Raw genomic sequence first — 16,991 nt, 5'->3', positions numbered from 1 at the left:
GATCCAAGCCTGTGGTTCCTTACATAAGTAGGACAGGGTTGGTTGGGAGTTGGTCTAGTGACAAAACACTGAATCCATTGGTTAGGAGTTAAGGTACAAGACGTTGATAGTCGATGTCTTCACCTAATTCAGATTATTGACTCCAAGATTTAGTTGTTGCAAGAATTTAGTAGGTCTTATGGTTATTGACTGAGGAGGAGATATTGGGTTGTCCATAAATGGCTCAAGAGCTGGAAGGAATTTCGTTGGATGAACCCAATTAGAATGGGGCCTAGGTTTGATCATCGTACTAGGGAGCATAATAATAGGCGTGATTACGTCCCACGACACACAGGTGTGTAGCTCAGCCTTTATGTTAATGGCATCTGCAACTAAAGCTGGTATGTTGCTGCCACAGAGTGACGCCAATAGGCCTAGAAAGAGAGTGGTGGCGGCATACATGGCTTGGTTTGCCGGTAAAGTGCATCAGTGAAGAGACCGTTCTGACAGTAGGTAAGGTTTGAGGTCAATAGTAGGCGTTGGAGCTTTGTAGTGTCACGAAAGGTTATGGAACTAGGTGCAGACACACACTAAGGTTTTCCCTATGTACTGACCAGATGCAATCTGAGCAAACAAAAGTCTACTGTAGGGTCAACATGACAGGTTGGCCTCTCTAAGCAGTACATAACCAAATAATACGGTCTTTACAGAAACAAAGAGACAGGCTGCCGATTTGGCCATTCAAGTCATCCCAACAATATGTCAGAATATTGGCAGAGGTACATTCTACCAGTATTAAGAGGATGCATTAAGCACAGTATACACTTGCAGTGTTGGCTGGATTGACAACTATTACATGCATTTATTACATCCTAGAAATATGAGAAGTGGTGGAGGAAGTGGTAATTTGCATGCAAAGGTTACGTGGGCCTAAGAGGTTAGGAAAATCAAACAGCGGATAGGGTTTAACCGGTTATCCATGGGTGGCTGGTGAGTAGGTAATTAGAGCATCTATACAATAGTAGGCGTGGCTATACAAGCAAGGTAGACGTGGCTCGATGGGGTGAGTTGAACAGGTTGTACTATATATCACTTTATAACAAGTTACTAAGCCCGCAAGACTGGCTTAAAGAGCAAACGGCAGGTACGAGACAGCATAACACAATTGGGTGGCCAAAGAAATGGCAGATCGTGAAGTGTGATGAGTCTCGTAGGGATGTAGTATTCTGTTATGCCATGTATAATAGCAATACGTTTGTATTGCTGAGCGGTAGGGTAGTAAGCCCGAACAGTGAGGCAGCAGATAAGTAACATTGAGCAGATACGGCTTACCTTCAGCGTTATTACCAAAATTCGGCGGGTGAAGGTTGGCAGCACGTGTCACCCTGAGGGGGTCACTGCGGCATGGCGTCGCTCGGGCAGAGCGCAGAAAGGGTCTTCTTCAAGGGCCTTACTCAATGAGCCGGCTTCCGCCTACTGGTGGAATCTATTGGACAATAAGCACTCCTGTCGCTAAGCCACGGATCAACAGCCTCGATCTGGGCTGGATGTAGGAAATGCGCTGTCCATTTTAGGAACAGGCAAGCTGGCACGGTGCACGAACAACGTGTGGATTAGGGTGGCAATCAGCCAGAGATTGGTACAGATCGTGCTCTCAGCTGTAGGTACTTCGAGTTCAGCAGCACGAGGAATTAAGATGCGGGTGGAGGTCGGTGTAGCACGTCGATCAACGGATGTTGCCGGGGCTCATGGGAGACAGTGATCCTCAGCTAGCTGATCCTACAGGCGTTGGTGAAGGGAAGAAGGCTCCAGCCATCTCACAGGCAAAAATGGGGGCAAGTGACTCGATTAGAGCAGACAGGGCCTCCTTCAAGGGCCTTACTCAATGGGCTGGCTTCCACCTACCGGTGGAATGTATTGGACAATAAGCATGTCTGTTGCTAAGCAACGGATCAACAGCCTCGATCTGGGCTGGATGTAGGAAATGCGCTGTCCATTTTAGGAACAAGCAAACTGGTACGGTGCACGCACAACATGCAGATTAGGGTGGCAATCAGCCACAGATTGGCAAAGATAGCGCTCTCAGCTGTAGGTACTTCGAGTTCAGCAGCACAAGGGACTAAGATGCGGGTGGAGGTCGGGTGCAGCACATTGATCGACATTGGATATTTTCCCTCTTGTATACATGAACGAGTAGCCCCATTGTCTACTAAAAAAGAAAACGATTTACCTCCTATTGTCATATCGACCCTTGGTTCTACCTTGGGGGTCTGGTGTCAAATATAGTACTGAACACATCAAGTCGCCCTGTGAGCTGTCCTATTGTGGATACATGCATACCCCTGTACCCGTGAATGGATTTCCTCCCAACACACTGACACCCCTATTCTAGGTGTCTAGCTCTTCCATTTGTGAACATTGTTCATCTGTAATTAATTTAGGTATTATTCATTTATGTATTCGCCACAGTTTTCTCACACATAACCATACTGATTTTGTCTGTGTGTGTGCCCACACTTGATTTTTCTAGCGGAGACATCCGTACTGAGGACTCCCTCTCTTACATTACTCAAATGGAAAATGCCCCCATTGATTCTTTTCCAGATCTGGGGATCTGATGCCTTGTCTAGATCACATGGGCCTCGAAAGACCTTGAATTTGTTTCTCAATGTGAGAAGTTCCCTCTCTTCACCGCCGTTTTCGGCTACTCCTCTCGAACCATTACTAGTATTAAGATCTACCAGCTACAGCATACATTAATTTGTGCTGCGTTCAATGCATCTGGTATTGACGCGTACTATGACTGAAATGAGCATCATCCTGGTCAACCCGCTATCTCGATAGAACGGTGGTGAAGAGAGTGAACTTCTGACATTGAGAAACAAATTAAAACCAAAGGCAACGGGGTTCCCTGAAGACCCAGGTTAGAATAACCGACAGGCTTTTAGCCGCATGCCCACTGGAAGAGGCCCACACCGGTTAATCAGTCAGAGGATAAGAGTACATAGAGAAAAACTAGGCAAAAGGAAGGCCTGGCAGAGAAGAAGCATAAGCAGCATGTGCAACTAAGTTAGACACCTGTGAAGAGAAAATTAGAGTTGGCGTGGTACGTCAGTTTCCATTCCTGTCCTGAAGAAGACTGGAGCAGTAATAAGCTTAAACAAATAGCTAACAAGAACCGGCTAAAACACAAGTCGACAGTCAAAGAGATGAACAAGTTACTTAAGAACTTTAACGTTCTCTTGACTGGATGTTCCTCCCACATATTCCTTATCTTTGATAGACTCCCAAAGCAGTAATGTGTACAGGAGGTGGGAGTAACATTTTGTGACTTTTTAAGAATGCACAGAGTGCAAAACAGCTTTCCCAGATGTACTCTCCTGGCTAGTGGAGGAATCTAGACTGTAGAATTTGGTGAAAGTATGTGCAGATGACAGTGTGGCAGCCGCACAGATGTCATTAAGTGGAATTCCTCTTTGGAGAGCTGACGACGCAAAGATACACCTGGTTGAAAGAGCCCTGAGGTGTTGAGGGTATTTTCCTGCAAATTTATAGCACTCTATGATAGTTACAATTCTCCATCTTGAGTAGGGCCTGTTTTGTGATGGGTAAACATAGTTTATGCCCTGCATACCCCACAAACAACTGGTCTGCTTGCCTAATCCTTGCAAGTCTGTTGATGTGAAAACGCAAGGCACACCTTGGATCCAGCCTGTGCAATCTCTCTTCCTCTTTCCCTGGGAGAGGAGGAGGGTAAAATGAAAGCAAGGTTATTTTTTGTGTGATATGGAATTCTGAGACAATCTTTGGGAGGAAATTCTTTGTGAAATAAAGTATGTGGAGGTTTGCAAGATAAAGCTTGTAGTTCGCTCACTCTTCTGGCAGACGTTAAGGCCACTAGGAAAACTGTTTTTAGAGTGAGAAACCTTAATGGACAGGATTGAAGAGGTTCAAACGGAGTGCTCATTAGAAATTTTAAGACTAGATTTAAATCCCACAGGGGAACCTGAAAAAGGGTTGGGGAAAACATTAGTCAACCCTTTCTGAAACGAAATGACTAGAGGCAATTTGAAATATGAAGGTTCCTGAGCCGTGCGTTTAAAGATGGATAGCGCGGCGAGGTAACCCTTGATTGAGCCAACTTGAAGTCCTGAATTTGCCAAATATAGCAGGAAAGATAACACCATCGGTGTACTACATGAAAAAGGGTCAATATCCTTATCTCTACAACAGCTGCAGAATTTGTTCCAACGGCATCGGTATAAACATTTAGTTGCTGGCCTTCTGGCCGAAAGCAACACCTCCATTACATCATCCGGGAGGTCCCAATCTTTGTATCTCAACCTTTCAGAAACCAAACGTGAAGGTTGAGAGTCCTGATATCCGGATGGAGAACCTGACCATCCTCTTGTGAGAGAAGATCCTCTCTTTGTGGAAGACGAATCGGAGGACAGATGTACATGTCTATAAGATCAGGGTACCACGTTCTCCTGGCCCAATCGGGGCAATTAGAATCATTGGTTTCTGGAATCTCCTGAGCCTCTTTATCACGTGAGGAATGACAGGGACTGGACGAAACCCGTAAAGAAGTGTAAACTACCAGTCCACCCCAAACACATCTCCTAGAGCTCCTCTCGGGGGAAATTCCCTTGAGCAGTATCGTTCGCATTTCCTGTTGACACTCGCTGTGAACAGATCTACCTGAGGGGTTCCCCAAAGGGTGAAGATCTCTTGAAGGACTTCCTGAGCTAGTTCCCACTCGTGGGAGACTGTGGTCTGCCTGCTCAGAGCGTCTGCTGCTGTGTTCTTCTCTCCGGCTAGGTGAACTCCTGATAGAGAGATTGCTTCTTGAATTGCCCAGAACCAGAGGTACATTGCCTCTCTGCACAGCGGCAGTGACCCTACGCCTCCTCTTTTGCTGAGGTAGTGCATGGCCGCTGTGTTGTCCGTCATTATCAGAACATTTTTTCCCTGTACTGATGGCAAAAAATCTTTCAGTGCTAGCCTAATTGCACTCGGCTCTAATAGGTTGATGTGTAGTCTGGACTCTGATGGAGACCAACGACTGCTGATGGATAGGTCACTGGTATGGGCTCCCCACCCTGTGAGTGAGGTGTCCGTGACTACTGTTATCTCCGGCCATGGTTGCCAAAATGGTTCTCCTTTCAAGATGTTCTCCCGACATGCCCACCACTGGAGGTCTCGTGCTACTCTGTTCGGGATTTGAAGGAGATCGAACATCATTCCTAAGAATTGCGACCACTGGGTCCTTAGTGCCCACTGAAGAGATCTCATTCTCAGGCGAGCCGCTGGTACTAGAAAAATGCAGGTTGCCATGAGGCCGAGCAACCTCAAAAAATCGAAGGCTGCTAGATGCTGGGCATTTTGAAATCTGGTCACCATCTGTAGAATATCTTGAGCTCTCACCTTTCCCAGAGATGTGTCCAGGACTGCTCCAATGAACTGGAGTCTGTGTGATGGTATCATATGTGGCTTCTTTAAGTTGAGGGAGAAGCCCAGCTTGTGGTGGAAGTGGCGAACATAATCTAGATGGATCTGAGCTTGTTCTGGGGACACTGCTCTGATCAACTAGTCGTCCAGGTAGGGGTAGACATGAATCCCTTCCCTCCTTAGACTTGCTGCCACGACCGCCATTAACTTGGTGAAGACCCTTGGGGCGGAGGTCAGCCCAAATGGTAGAACCCGAAATTGTACTTTCTGTGCTTGAGATGGATTGGCACATGAAAGTAAGCATCCTGAAGGTCCAGAGATACCAACCAATCCTGAAACTGGAGGGCCTGAAGGATCTGAGAAAAGGTTACCATCTTGACCTTGTCCTTTCTGAGGAATTTGTTCAATTGTCATAAGTCCAAAATGGGTCTCAATCCTCTGTCCTTTTTCGGTATTAGGAAGTATGGGGAGTACCAACCCTTGTTCCTCTCTGCTACAGGTACTGGTTCTATGGCACCTTTCTCTAGCAGGTCTAAAATCTCCTGCATAAGGAGCGGGTCTGGAAACTTCCTAGAGTTGCTCCCCGGTGGATGACTCCGAGGGGTGTGTAGGAAAGGCAGGCAGTAACCTTGGGCAATTGTCTCCAATGGCCAAGCATCTGATGTAATAGCCTGCCATTCTGTCAGATGTTGAGTTAACCTGCCTCCTACTGGTATTTTGTGTGGAGAGACCTCAGAGGGGTTTTGGAGCGGCTGACGCATATGCTGAGGGTAAGGCAGCACCTGCTGGTGCAGACTTGGTACCTTTGACCCGTCCACCACGGGTAAATCTTCTTTAGCCCCTTTGAGCTGGCTGCCCTCTGCCTTTTTCGAATGCGGAGTAAAAACGAAAGAGCTTTCCCCTCCAGGACGTACCTGTGGGGCCGTTTGGAGTTTGACGAATTGCAGCCCCAAGGGATTTGGCTGCCGCTTTGGAGGTCTGCAATTCCTCCAAACTGTCATCAGCTTTCTTGCCAAATAGAGAAGTGCTGTCAAAGGGCATATTTAGAAGTCTGGCTTGTACATCAGGAGCAAAACCATATTTCTGCAACCACGCAAATCTGCGGATTGTGGTACTTGCCGCCATGGCTCTGCTGATGCTGTCAGCAGAGTCAAGACCTGTTTGGAGAGACTCACAACTTGCATCCTTCCTGTCCTTAATAATATTCAAGAATGCGTCTCGTTCCTCCCCTTCTGGTAGACGGTCAGCCGCCGATGAAGCGCACTCCCAAAGGGTGTGGCTGAATCTGACTACCGTGCAAGTGGCGTTAACTGACTTAAGTGCCATGCTGCATGCCGAGAAGACCTTTTTGGCCATGGCGTAAAATTTCTTGTCGTCCCTATCTTGTGGTATTGTGGGGTACGCCGATTGCCTTCCTGACGAAGTAGCAGCCTGTACTATCAAGCTCTCTGGGGTCAGATGCTTATTAAGTACAGAGGATCTGAGGCCGATGTTCTGTACTTCGCAGAGAGCTTTTTGTTTGCTGCAGGGGTAACCTCTGGTGTTTCCCAATTTGCAGTAATCTTTCTCTGTAATGCTGCATGAAAAGGAACTATTGGGTCTTCTTAAATTCCCTTATCATGATGCTCTCGAGAGTTTTTATTAGCCGCGGTCGGCGACTCACGGCGTTTCTCTTTTTCGGGTCTTTCACCCGGGGTATCACCTCCAGGCATCTCCGAGGGTTACAAGACCGCATTCTCGAAGACCCTTAGCATTTTTTTGTGAAATTCCTCCCACTTAGCAGGAGATCTGCATTTTGTGGGGCAGGTGACCCTTTCTGGTGAATTGGAAGATGAAGAGGAAGGTGATCTATAGCACCTCTTCTTGGTATGTCTCGATCTGGATGAGTGGTGAGAACCACTACGAGATCTCGAGCAAGAATGATTTCTCCGATGACGAGGAGACGAATGTCTCGACTCCGCCGAGGACAATTTCGAAGGGATAGAGGATTTTTAACGGTCTTACCTTTTTCCAGCTTCCCCCTACACTCTCTCAAGGCTTTCGCCGTCCTGGACATACATTCCTCACACTCCGAAAAAGGGAGCTCTGGGCCCAGGCACCACAGGCAGATGCTGCGAGGATCGTTTAACGACTTCCTTTTTACACAATCCCGGCATTTTTTTAAACCGGATCGTGGCATCGATGAAGCGGCGGACGAAGATGCCATCGTAGATTCAAAGATTTCTTCAAGAAAATCGAAGTTTAGGAAAGATTCACTGAGGAACCGAGCGTTGCGTCTCTGAGGGTTACGAAGCGTGGAAATAAGGAACTGAGCAACGGACGCTGCGCAAGACTATTTATACCTATAGTGATGTCGGCGCCGATATGGAGGCCTTGGAGGGACGTCGACACGCAGCACCCTCTACTGGGAAGAAAAATTCCGAGACCAGCAAGCTGGAAGTGGATTTATCAAAGATAAGGAATAAATGGGAGTACACAATCCATTCTAAATATACATTGATTAGTTTCGTTTTGAGTGTTTACAAATGGTGGATTTATGATGTTAGTATCCCTGGAAGTGTGATTGAGGGTTTGAGTGAAAATGATGGTGAGTTGTACAGTGGGGAACAAACGTGTATTATTTCTGGAATGTGCATGCATTCAGCAAGATCATTTTTGGTGTCTAATGAAGCATATGTAATAAATGTAGATATATTTGCGGAAATGGTTTTAAGTAAATACATTTAAAAGACATATTTGTTATGAAAACAAATGGGAAAAGAGACATCATTTATTGAGTGTTGATTGCTGTCTAGCACTAGTAGTCTTGGTCATAGTTCTTTTGCCGTCATGCGACATTAACCTGGGAGATGAAGACTTTACCAGATACCCTTACATAGTGTTTACTCATTGAGTGCCCTTTATGGGGTGGCCTTCTGTGCACCCTTGCTCAGCCCCAGCCTTATGATCTCCTGTGCGTTACTGATCTTCGCTCGCGTTGTTGCCTCCTCGGCTCCAGCCCCACTCGTGGCTGTGGTCTCAGTTCGCCTGAAGGATGACTGTACCTCCGGGGCTCTCCGTCACTTCCCTCACCTGGTTCTCTCCTGTGCCCTCTAGTTTCCCCATATTCTTTCTCTAAATCGGCACGCGGCGCACGCCAGGAATTTGCTCCACAATTCCATCTGTTTCCAGTCCCTGTGAAGTCCCCCTAAGGCATGGTCCCAGTCTGGAGGGTGATGCCATCCGCAAAGCATCCCTGCCATCCCACAGGAAGCTTTTCTCTCTCATTTCCACGGCTCATTCCTGCATCCCCCCTTCTCCCCCTCCACTGCCTCGGGCACATCAAAGGACCGAGAGGTGGCACGAGGGGTGCCCTGCCAGCGCCCCCGTGACAGAGCCAGTCGCTGTCCAGCTGCATCTGTTTTTAGTGCCTGCTGCATATCCCACTTGATCTCCCCAAACCCATCATGGGTGGGGAGGGCACGCGCACCCAGGGCATGAAAAATACTGGCAGGCAAATCTCTCTTGCAGCATGAGGTCTGCAGACAGTGCCGTCTGAGGAGGAAAAGAATCCCAAAGATATAAATATATGCACATTAGAAGGGGGCGAAAGCCACAGCAGAAGCCTCAGAGACGTTTCCAATCTCCCTGCGGTGAGCGGAGAATCCCTGGGAGGAGATTCCGTGGCAGGCGGGCGGGCAGGCAGGCAGGCAGGCGGGCAGGCAGGCAGGGGCTCGGAGATGCAGACACTAACGGCTGAGCTCCGAGCCTGCGCCAGTCTCTGACAGGAAGCCGAGCCCTTGCCCCTCAGAAGAGCCCCTGGCCAGGAACGCACCTGAACCTCCCAGGGGATCTCATTCAGATAGCTGGGCTGGGCCGCTCCGCTCCGCTCTAAGCTCCGACTGCGCCCCCGGTTCGATGGGTCCGGTCCCTTCTGCCCGCTCAGCCGGTACATCCCTGAGATAGCAGCTATTACCGCTGGAAAGAGTGGGATGTGGCATGAGAAGGCAGGCAGTGGGGCACACAGTAGTCCGGGTTCGGGGGCGTGCTTTGGGCGCTGTGCAAATTCAGGAGCATGAGTAATGCACAAGTGTGTAGCGCTGGGAAGTCCTCGGAGTGCACTGTGAGTGCATCAATCTTCCTGTCTATCGGCACCTCCAGACTGTCTCATTGTGCCAGCCTCTCCACCTCTCATGTCTCCTGTCTCTCCACCTCCCCTCTCGGTGCCCCCGCCCCTCCCTTTCACTTTGATGGACACAGAGCGCTCCCACACACATCCAGCCATTCAAAGGGATCAGTAGACCCCCACCCCTTGACTGTCTTGGGATGAAGGGTTGGTGACTGTGCTCTGGACAGAGATGCTCCAGGCAGGGTCTATAAGAGGCAGGGGAAGTCTGGGATGCAAGGGAGATCCCTGGGTGATGCTGCAGTGCCCAGTACCATTAGATGTCTCCAGTGAGAGCATCTCTTTAAACCCTCAGCCCTTCTGGGTCTGCATCGAGAGCCTGCATCAATGGCATAGCTTCTGAATGCTACCAAGGAACTTCCAGGGCTCGAAACTCCGTCCTTCTACACCGAGTCTGCGCCCAGGACATGGATTGTGTTTGAATTGCAGACTTTGTTCAAGATTGTGGGTTGTGGTGCGACGCCTATTCGTCCGTCTTCTTTGTGCGGCGGGGACTCTCTTGGGGTCTTTGAGGGAAAAGAAGATGGCAGGGTAAAAGTCGCTTCTTGAAGAGCTCTCCTGCTTCTCCTGTTGGAGCCCACCAGCCTGGAGACATGAGACCAATGACCTTCATTGTGGGCCTGAAAACTCTCTGGATTCTGGCGTTTTCCTCCCTATCCAACACCCTAGCAGTGAATAACAGCGGGAGATGGTGGTAAGTGAGCTATTAACATTTATTGCTTGTTGACGCAAACTTAAATTAACCAGGAATCCATGAAATGGGAGGGTTGCGAAAGTAAGGTGTGACTACCAGCGGAGCACAGCGGGAGATGATGGCAAGTAAGCTATTAACATTTATGGCATGCTCAGGCAAACATACATCAACCGGGAACACATCAATCAACTGTAAGGGGTGGGCGGCATCTCCTTCCACCGCAGAGGAGGGGGGTCGCGGAAGCGCGAGGCTCCGGTGCCAGGGCTCCTCCACACACTTCCACGTGAAGCTAAAAAGGAAACGTGCGTATCTTCCCGCTAAGGGGTCGCTATAGCCAGCGACAGGTCCCATTAAAAGAAGGTTATAGATCACAGAGGGGCTTCATGGGGGGCAGGAGGGCGTCATCCATCACAGTAAACACATTTCTCAGTAAAGGAGATGATGCATATATCCGCCCCCAACTGCCCCATCCTGCCCTCTTTCCCCTCGAGAACCTGGAACTACTAAGTTTCGTGTGGCTACTTCATGCGTAAGGTGGGATTGCAGCAGGACGATTTAAGCACGCCTTATTTTCGGATATCAGTTCGCGGACCCCAGGGCCGCCCTCGTTTGGTCAGCAGAGATAACAGTTCGGGGCTGTCGATCCATTCATCGCCCTCCCCTCCACCCCCCCCCCCCCCCACACACACACACACACACACATTACACAGTTTATGTGTCATTAATTGCATTTGTCGGTGCTGCGCTAGCAACGGGGAAGTAACGGGGACGACATTACAGATGGAACCAAAAAGTCACGTATTCACGTATTGCGAAGAATGTTGCAAACCCGGGCAACAGTGACCTTCGCAATTCAGAGTGCAGCCCTTCTTTCGCTCTATGTATCTCTTTGGAATTGAAAGAAACGGACGAGGTCCAATTATAGGTTTAAGCCAACTATTTCTGTTAAAACACTACCCACGATCTCATTCCCTAGGTCTGGCGCGATAACTCGGTCGGTTAATGCACTTGCTGCTGAGATCTGTGTGAAACCGGGAGGTTGAAAGATAGTGTGACGAGCCCAGATTTTCGGCCTGTCGAGGTTGACAATATGAGCATCAGTGGCTATTTACGGTGCTGCAAAGAAGCAACAGCGATAGCAAGGCAGATAATAAAATACGTTATGATTATATCTGCTGATTTCTGCAATACAAACGATGCTTCATTTTCACAGGCAAGAGCGAAACTGTCGCCAGTTAATATTTCAGGTGCTCCCATTTCTTAAAAGCAGAATTTCAGTCACATGCAGAATTTATACTACAAAAAAGTGACACGCACCTTACCTCTTTGAATTGCCAAATGGCATTCACTAGAACCAAACCATATGCTAAAATAATTCCCCGTAAGCCTCACCTCTTCATAATAGCAAATACATTCGCGCCCACACCTTGGAAAAGTTGCACTGTAGTGTTCCCTTGTATGAAGCACGTGTCTATGCGCCGCATAGCTCAGTGCTTTACTCAACTGCAGTCTGAGGCTGCACCAAAGCAAGAGTTTAGCCAGGGCCACGAACTAGAGCAGCAGCCCTTGAATACAACTGCACCGCTCACCACCCACTGGATGCACGCGGTACCCCGCCTGAAATGGCCTAGAATGTGCCGCCACGATGCATGTAGCTGCACACACCACGTATTACTGATAACAGCCTTCCATTATCACACCGGCACCCAAAAAAGCACAACCACACCCCACCAACCTCTTCCAACGAGTCTTTCTTCTCTCCCTCTTTCTTATTGGCTTTATTCCACAACTCGCATGCCCTGTTTCCCGATCCACCTGACCTTCAGCTCAAGGTCGGGTGACACCTACGCGGGGTCGCAAGGCACTCTGTTCTCGGACACGTTTTAGGTGCTGCAAGGCCACTATGGCTGTGAAGGGCACAGTGCAAATGTCTTATAACGTAACATAGCTATGAACATGCTAACTGCATTTATTTATTAGTTCGTTGGGCTTTTGTAAGGCGCTTATACATCAAGAAATAGCGTTTCAAAGCGCCCAGGGGGCAAAGGGGAGGGAATAAACAGATGAACAGGAAAGGGGCGGTCCTACTAGGCCTCGTGAACATTCAGAACGTGCACGTGCAGGGAGAGAGGGGAGGGGCAGGGAAGGGGGTAAGTGCAAGAAGTTCCCCAGAGGCAAGTGTCAAGGAGTCGGTCGTGTGCAACAGTAAGTGCCTGGCAGAGATCACTTGGTACAGAGTGATCACCTGCCAATCATAAGTGCAGGCCCATGAGAAAACAGTGGGTGCATGAAGGTAAGTGCTGGGATGGGGGCGGAAGGCTGGGGGCAATTGGGCGGAAAGGCCGGGGACCCAGAAGGACACATAAGGTCCCAGGCCACCAATCTCTGCAACTGTGGGCTATTGGCACGGGAGTGAGAGGGGGGAGGAGGTAAAGAGGAAAGTCTTGCGGAGCTTCTGGAATTAGCTTCCGGAATTCTTAGAGATCCTGCTCAAGATGGAGAGGAAGTCCCAGAGGAGGGACCCAGCCGAGGAGAGAGATCTGCCACCAGCTCAATATACAAATGGGTTAATGATAGGTGAGGCAAAGAGGTATAGATGTGATAGAGTGCCTGCAGAGCAGGGAAATCGAGGTGTGTGGTAAAGCGCTATATAAACTTAATACATACAAATCCCAATAACCATAACATAACATGTGACGAACATGGGATGCAGTAACAGTTAGGAAAATAACGTGCCAAATGCAGTGCTGGAAATTGAATATTTTACTGGGGATCCCACAGGGCACCAGGGCAGAGGCAGTGAGATGTGGAGGAAGTAGTACATCCAGGGGAGGGGGGACATCCCCCTCAAAATATATCTGGCTCTCTGAAGATTAATTATGAACACCTGTACTTAAATGTCCAGTAAAGAGCACTCCTAATACGTATTTTACGTGAGTCCCCATCAAAGCTTCAATTGTCCTTGTGGTAATGTTTCTCACCCCTGATCCTAACACCCACAGTTCAAATCCCAGCACAGCAAGAGACAAAAAAGATGTACATGGAATTCCCTGAATCTGAGATCCGGGAAGAAATGTTTTGCAGAATACCAGATTCAGGAAGATCCAGCCCAATGCCAGCACGGGTTAAGCCATCATGGGCGTCTGACATAGCCTGCCCTCTAAAACATTACAATTACAGTACTGCCATTGATGATTTTATGAAACACAAAGCCTAAAATATGAACACCAATTACTACATTGGTCTTGCCCAGGAAATCATTATGTGTAGTTCACACCCCATCACTACACTCATTTCTTTTTCGACAGCAGCATCCGTGCTGTTTCTGAACTCGATAGGGTATGTGTACAGTTACAGACGTTACTGTTATCCTGCTTCATGGCAGACTTCATTGCTTTTGAGGGGGCACGTAGTTAAAAGCTCACCTTCCTGGTACCCTAGCTTGTCCCTGTCTGATGCCAGTAGCTCGGAGGCTGTTAAGGAGTGTCTTTAAAAGGAGAACGCTATCTTAAATCCATAGGTCCATACCGTATGTGCTTTTTTAGATGAATCTGAACAATTATTTCATTGTTTTCTAAAGAATTTGCCATTTTAAAGATGCATTTGAAATAGCCCAACTATGTTTCTGAAAGAATTCTACTCTCTGCGCTATCTGACACCTTTGTGCAAATAAGATCAATTTGAAAATCTTTCGGGCTGCAATGCTGCTCAGAAAACGTGTAACATTTTCCAGAATGATAATGTTGCAGACTGGTAACATTAAAATGTAATCATTCTCCTAATTTTCAATATTAAAATCGAGACATCTTGCCAACACCTATCTGATCACGGTGTCAACAAATTCCCATTGATTTGCTGTAGGAAAATTAGTCGCCAATGCATGCTGTCTCCAAATGGAAGCCAAACTAGGAGTCCCTTAGCTTTGGTACAAGGCCCGCAATGACAATCAAAAGTAAGTTCCTGGCGGATGCCGATCCTTTATTTCCATGCTTCAGTCTTCCCCAACTCCCACGCCCCTAATCCGGGGTTGGGTATGCTCCCTCCTGCTTTGTGTGGAGTATACACAGCTGGCCACACTTCACTTAAAATCAGTTTTTCAAAAGAAAACATATAATTCCTTGACCACAATAGGCTCGTCTAGGCCATCCAGTGAAGTAAAAAAATGCAAATCAAGTGTATTCAATATTCAGTTTTCAGAAACAATGCATTTTAAAATGTATTTCTGATTGGTATTGCTCATGAATACATCTCTAACACCTCAGACGTGTTTCGGCCCCTAGGCTGCAGCCTTTAAGTGAAGTGCCCACCCCTGATGCCTCATGGCTTCAGCCTGGTTATGGGCAATGCAGACTTATGCCAATCTTGCCAGCGGTGGCTTTTGACTTATTTAAGATACATTAGACAGAGGCTGGTCGTGGTGTTGGTATCCGCGCTCTCTTGGGTGCCAAGCTACCTAACCGTTTCCCACGTATTTTGCTGGTGAAGCAGGAGGCCCAGAGTCCCTTTCTAAATGAAAGGGCGACAACAAACGAATTCGCTTTATTAATACAATTATTTGCATGACATTTCATAACATGGCTGTCTTCATTTCATACAGCATCCATTGGTTGGTTGTGTACGGTTGTGTAAGCTTGTTCGTTTATACACCACAAACTACCATCATTGGTGGATATCCCTAAACCAGCTTTAGAGAGTTATCTGGCTGTCCAGGGCTTACATTCTGTGGAATCCATCATTACGGTTGTAGCCACATACATTTCCATTTTAGATTTGGCAATGTATGCGGTTCAACCACTGTAATGGTAGGTAAGTGTTCATCCGTACCGGATCGTAAATCAGTCTTTTTCGGTACAGTGGCAACGCGACACTGGCGATTGCTTCAGCGCTGGCCACCCCTGCAGTTATACATTCAATGTGATACTCTCAGAGGAGTGTGGGTTCCACGAAAGTGGCATCTCATGTTTCTAGAGATGGGGACACTCCTGCAGAGTCAGACAGCAGAGGTGGCCCAGGTGTTACATGAGGTTGTGTTGCAGGAGAGACCAGGAGCAGGCCTCATGACTGTTTGTTAGATGGGATCCCCGTGCGTGTGCTCTCGCCTCTTCCGTCGTGGGGTAAGTGCAGTGACCTGGCCAATCAAGGTTTCTGAACAAGGCTCAAGTTTTACTTAAATGCGGGTCCTTTCTGAGGCAAAGGCAATCCATGCCTGTCTTGGCCTAACCCTGGTAAACTGGAGGGACTGTTCTCGCAGGGCCCGGATGGAACCACAGCATCAGGTATGTCTTAAAGAGTTGCAGATAAAAGTTGCTTTTCCCCCCTTAGTCCATTCTTCAGGTCAGCATCCTCTTCCAAGTCCAAATATTCATCAAGAAAGCAACGTAGCAGGCCCTCCAAATTTATGAGGAATTGATGCAGAGGGGAAACCCATGCCCCAAACAAGCCTTTTGGTGGCATCCCAGTAAGGCCACCACAAACTTCCTGGACTTATTCCCAGACACACTCTCAGTTGTGGATTCAGCCTTGAAGCTCAGACATCCAGTCAGAACCTTTTAGTTCAGATTGTAGACAGAGCTATGGCCAGCAATGGCTATACCCATTTCAAATTATATTTCTAAAAATAAGAAAAATGCCCAGTTGAAATGTACTGGTTCGTACAGGGAGGTCACCAGCAGAGCGCAAAGCCCAACACCTGTTAGCAGTACAAGTGCTACGCAAGAAATTAGGGAAAAAACACCACTAATCGGTGAAGCTCTCAAAGACATGTATGTGAGTGGAACTGAGGAGGCTAGGGTAGGTGGTACAGGGTACACAGGGGACACAATTTAACCTAACCCACAGGAACGTAGTGTCCTTTGGAGAACACATCAGTAGGCTTGTCGCTGATGAGTTATATGACTAGGCCTCATCTGGAAAACCTCAGTGATCCAGGCAGGGAAACCTGTTAAAGACACAGGTGCATAATTCCAAAGTGACAGATTGGGACGTTTCATCTCATAGTTCTCTACAGTCATTAGTAATGGAGGGTCTAAAAAGCATGGGTCCAGCTTGACCTGTGGTTTTCAGTTGCTTTGGAGGGGTTTGAAATATTTGAGGGTGGGGCCTGCTGTTGTGGATGACAACCCTGGAGCCAGACAAGGTGACCTTCGGTATAGTTTTGTGTTAGCAGTCCCGGCCAGCCCTTGATCTTGGCAAAAATATAGTATATGCCCTGTAATAATAATAATTTAATAATAATTTAGCATTTATATAGCGTTACGAACCTTCAGGTATCTGAGCACTGCTTATTATTACCCACGGTGTGTGGTGCTCATTTATCGACCTCGGAAGGATGAAAGGCTGAGCGCACTACTCGCTGTGCTATCAGACCGGCATAGTTGAAGTACCAGAGCTAGATCCTTGCTGAAGACCAGATGTGTAGGTGCTGTGGTTGGAGTCAATGGGTTTGCCTCAATTCTGGCTGGAGACTTCCAGCGTAGGTCATGTAATTTGGTCTCAGCCATTTATGTTGGCTGGGGGGCTCTTGTGTGGGTCCTGTAGTTTTAGTTTCGGACAGTTCGAGTCCTGGCTAGTGTATTCGGTACAAGTGCTTGGCCGAAACCTCATTCCTGGTGTAGAGGTCAATGGCAAGAGTCCTGTAGCTGGAACCCTAGGCTTGTAGCTGGACACAGAAGCTGCTTGTGCAGTTCTTACGGTTGAAGTCCC

General features: G+C 47.9%; 1 protein-coding gene across 1 annotated transcript in view; it reads left to right on the top strand.

The window, feature by feature from the left end:
• Window positions 1-9,712: 9,712 nt before the first annotated feature.
• Window positions 9,713-16,991, top strand: part of WNT1 (Wnt family member 1) — a 103,483-nt gene continuing 96,204 nt past the window's right edge. Inside the window, exon 1 of the mRNA XM_069653843.1 lies at window positions 9,713-10,289. Coding sequence (XP_069509944.1) covers window positions 10,189-10,289 — 101 coding nt within the window. The 5' untranslated portion in view covers window positions 9,713-10,188. The remainder of the gene's footprint in view (window positions 10,290-16,991) is intronic.

Source organism: Ambystoma mexicanum, chromosome 3q (assembly GCF_040938575.1).
Source record: "Ambystoma mexicanum isolate Mex_15411 chromosome 3q, UKY_AmexF1_1, whole genome shotgun sequence".
Classification (NCBI taxonomy): domain Eukaryota; kingdom Metazoa; phylum Chordata; class Amphibia; order Caudata; family Ambystomatidae; genus Ambystoma; species Ambystoma mexicanum.
This window is presented reverse-complemented; position numbering and strand designations above follow the sequence as displayed.